Below are 3868 nucleotides of genomic sequence, written 5' to 3' on the forward strand. Positions count from 1 at the left end.
TGCTCCAACGCCGCTTCCCGGCTCTCCCGGCCCCTTTGCTCCTTGCTGCTGCTGCCGCTGCCGCTGCTGCCCGGCTCTCGGTCCCTCGCCTCGGCCGGGAGCAGACAGCGGCCCAGGGTGCGGACCACTCCCGACATTTGTCCTTTCTAAAAGTTCCCAAAAGTTTCCTGCAAAAAAAAAACTTTTCGAGTACGAAACTTTCAAAGAGGTTCACATTATAGGGTGAGAGCCCCCCACTCTCTCTCCTGTCCTGTCCCGTCCCGTCCCGTAGGCCTAATAAGTTAGGGAACGATCCCATCCACTAACCTCACAAATCTATTTTAAAGGACCGAAGTCTCTTTAAAGATGACATAAATGACAGATCTAATGGGGGATTCTGTTATCTGTAGCGGAATGCAGCGATCTCCTCATCATCCTTCCTCTCTAAAACGGGAGATAGTCCGTGTCCATCTTGGTTGTTACTCCCGGCGATCATATCCGTTCAACACAAAATCCCATAGGATGAGAGAGAAAAAAAATCGTACAAAAAACAAGTCATCAAACTGGTTAAATCTAGTAAACCGCATAGTTGTTTACGCCTGTCTTCTTGTCCTAGAACTTGAAGTAGGTCTAAAGTCCGACAGGCTGAGGTTTGGTTTTGTTTGCCCAGCCAAGCAAAAACTATTGAACAGTCAAACTAAACGCTAACAGCCCAGAGTGTGTTGTGTGTTTCTGTCTCTAACTAAACACTCCCCCAGTGGGTTGAGAGCAGAGCGGATCCTCCGGGCGGCAGACAGACTCAGGGCCCCCGGGGCTCTACCGGGGTTCACCGCAAGACGGCGCTAGGGCACCACACAGGGGCCATAGCATTGCGTACAGTTCTTTATGTCAAGGACCCCTAATGATAGGGTTGTGTTTGGTCACGGACCCACATCCCATCTGAAAAGAGAAGGTTTGTCTTACAAACATTTTCGATATTTGTAAAAGAAAAAATTAAAAGATAGCAGATCTACAAGCTGGCAGTGCGGCACGAATTCAGTGACGTGTGTGAGCTTGTAGATCTGCTATTTTTTAATAGAGCTCTTATAGGCTATAACCTATAAATGGATAAAGTGGTTAAAATGATCGTGATGCTAATACAGTAATGCTATTAAACACTTTTGTTTTGCTGCAGGGACCCCATAGAACCTTGCTATTGTATAAATACATTTAATTATCGTTATATTGCACCTATTTAACAATAATTGTGTTTGCTGCAGGGACCCCATAGAACCTTGCTATTGTATAAATACATTTAATTATCGTTATATTGCACCTATTTAACAATAATTGTGTTTTAGTGCATGTATTTATGATCTCCCTGTAAAACAACATTTTCTGTGTCCTTGCAGGAGCACAAACTAGCTGAATTCTAACAATAATATCATGACATCCACCCTTTAATCAATGTTACACTTTTAGAGACTAAAGGCCTACAGACAGAAGTCATTAATTTAGCTAGACTAGTCCTGTTCCCAGGGGTGTGCGATGAGGGATTGAATGTAGGAGTCTCAGAAGTATAATGTTGGAGAACCCAGACCGGTGCCCGTTGGGCAGAATAGTCACCATCAATGTCATTGTCCAGTTATGCAATACCTGTTGCATCCGTCTGGCTGGCTGGCACTCTTTTATGCCCATATATGGTGTTCCGTGTCCAGGCCAGTCTGTGATGACATCTCCAAATTTGGGCACTGTAGTGATGTCAGTGATGTCAGTTTGGATTTGTTGATGGGTCAGTGACGTGACGCCCCAAAAAACATGTTTTTTAAAAAACTTTAAATAGCAGGCATAAAAATTATTTACTTTTGTTCTACTCACTCTCAACTTTATGGAAACACATTTTGTTTTTAGATATTTTATTGGAATCAGACTTTATTGAGCAGTTTGTTGTACTTGTGCCTAAAACCGTCATCTGGTGTGACATGACAATAATTGTTCATAAAATGAAAATGGAGTACACCTTTCTTAAGTTACTCACTTTATCAAAGTCCTTTATCATAACTAACCTGTGATCCACTATAGTTTTGTGAAAATTAATTGAATCTGTATATTTTTTTCATAATCAACACTCTGTGTGAGGCCCATGTTGTCGATCTTTCAACATATTTTAATTTTATTCTGACAAAAACTTTCTTTAAAATTACACAAATATTTGTGACTCTTCCTGATACTATTTTCTATGTAAACCATACACATTTTTTCGGTTTCATCATTAATAAAGGTATGATTTCTCACTATTTGGAATGTCACACCAGATGACTTAGTGTCACACCAGATGACCATATCTTCATGTGTCAAAGCAAACTGTGTTTTAACCTACCTATTAGTGAGTACTGAACTTTACTGATTGATTAAACAATTACCCAGGAAAAACAGCAACAGTAAAATTGCTTTAACATTAAATAACATGGCCTTAATATTTCTGAACAGGATAGTATTGTTGGGCCTTAACATAGGATAACAAAGAATTGTAGTAGTAGATGGATGATGAGGATGTGCACAGGAATGCTACGCACACCTAAGTCTTCTGCCGGCCCACGGCAGAAGGATCTTAAAGAGACAATAAGGTGCATAGCCACACTGGGAGCCAAGGCAACATTTTATTAACACCAATTATTGGAAACAACTCAGCATTCAGGTGTATTACTTTTTTCCGAAGTCTCCTGAACTTGAACACAGCATTTTGAGTTGAACAAATTTATTTACGAATCATGTCGTTACACCACATCTCCACTAGCTAAAGAGTGCTGGGTTGTGCAACTCCGAAAATAGCTGATCTACAAGCTCTCGCAGCACAATGCGTTGAGAGCTTGTAGATCAGCTATTTTCGCTATGTTTGTCTCGGGTCCTACCTTACCTCATTGTCCAGTCCAGTGAGTGAAAGTACAAAAGTATTAGATTAGATTAGAATAGACATTTAGACTGCATTGTACATCAGCCAGTCACATTTGGTGAGGGTATAGACATTTAGACTGTATTGTACATCAGCCAGTCACATTTGGTGAGGGTAGCAAACCGTTTGCCCTGTTGCGGTTCTGCTATGCCACAGACAACTTCCTGCTCTTAATTAATTAATCTTGTATCAATTTAGTTGGCCAGAATTCATTTATATGTTCTTTAAAAAAATGTATTTTGTTGTCTATATTTGCTATGCTAAAGTGTGGTGGTTGAGCTAGCAGGACCTAGACTGTTTGCAAGCAAGCTATGTGCAATGTGCAATTTGTCCAAATTAATCAATTTATTTGAATTGTGCTAAATCTATAACTAGTAGTCCTACTTTTTTTCCTTCTTTTTTTTTGTTTTGCTGTATCCAAGTAAGGATAAGAACAGCTATGGTTTTGTTTATGCCCTTCCTCCATATCCATTCATTCATCACTATACAGTATGTTTGTGTATTTTGGAAATAATAAAATCACATTTTCTGTACCACCCATTTTCTGTTGTCAAGTGTCTTATATTAACTGCTTATAACGGATAGTTATTATAAAGTGTTACCACAATATAAGGTTTAGGTTTCTGTGAAGGGGTTTCTGCTCTGTCTGATGAATTTGCTGTATCACCGAATGAAGCTAAATTAAATTATGTAAAAATGTTTAAAACGTTGTTTTAAACATGTTAAAATGTTTTAAATGGACAAAAGAAACATGGGACTTGTTATTTATTGTTATGTCTGTAGGAAAATACAGTATATATCGTCTGGTGTGACAATCAAGTCATCTGGCGTGACAAGCAGATATGTCACACCAGATGACGAAGTGTCACACCAGATGACGTTTTCTGCATTTAGGACTACCTTGAGGCTACCAGGTACACATTAGCATGCTAACAACATGCTAGCTATAACAAAACA

The 3868-nt window shown here is 39.5% G+C and overlaps 1 protein-coding gene across 1 annotated transcript in view; it reads right to left on the minus strand.

Annotated features, from left to right (window-relative positions):
- gna12a (guanine nucleotide binding protein (G protein) alpha 12a) overlaps window positions 1–670 on the minus strand; it is a 34392-nt gene extending 33722 nt beyond the window's left edge. The window contains exon 1 of the mRNA XM_080721483.1: window positions 1–670. This exon is cut by the window's left edge and continues 211 nt beyond it. Coding sequence (XP_080577609.1) covers window positions 1–137 — 137 coding nt within the window. The 5' untranslated portion in view covers window positions 138–670.
- Window positions 671–3868: the final 3198 nt, after the last annotated feature.

The sequence above is a fragment of the Nannobrachium achirus genome (genome assembly GCF_963921795.1).
Source record: "Nannobrachium achirus genome assembly, chromosome: 3".
Lineage (NCBI taxonomy): Eukaryota > Metazoa > Chordata > Actinopteri > Myctophiformes > Myctophidae > Nannobrachium > Nannobrachium achirus.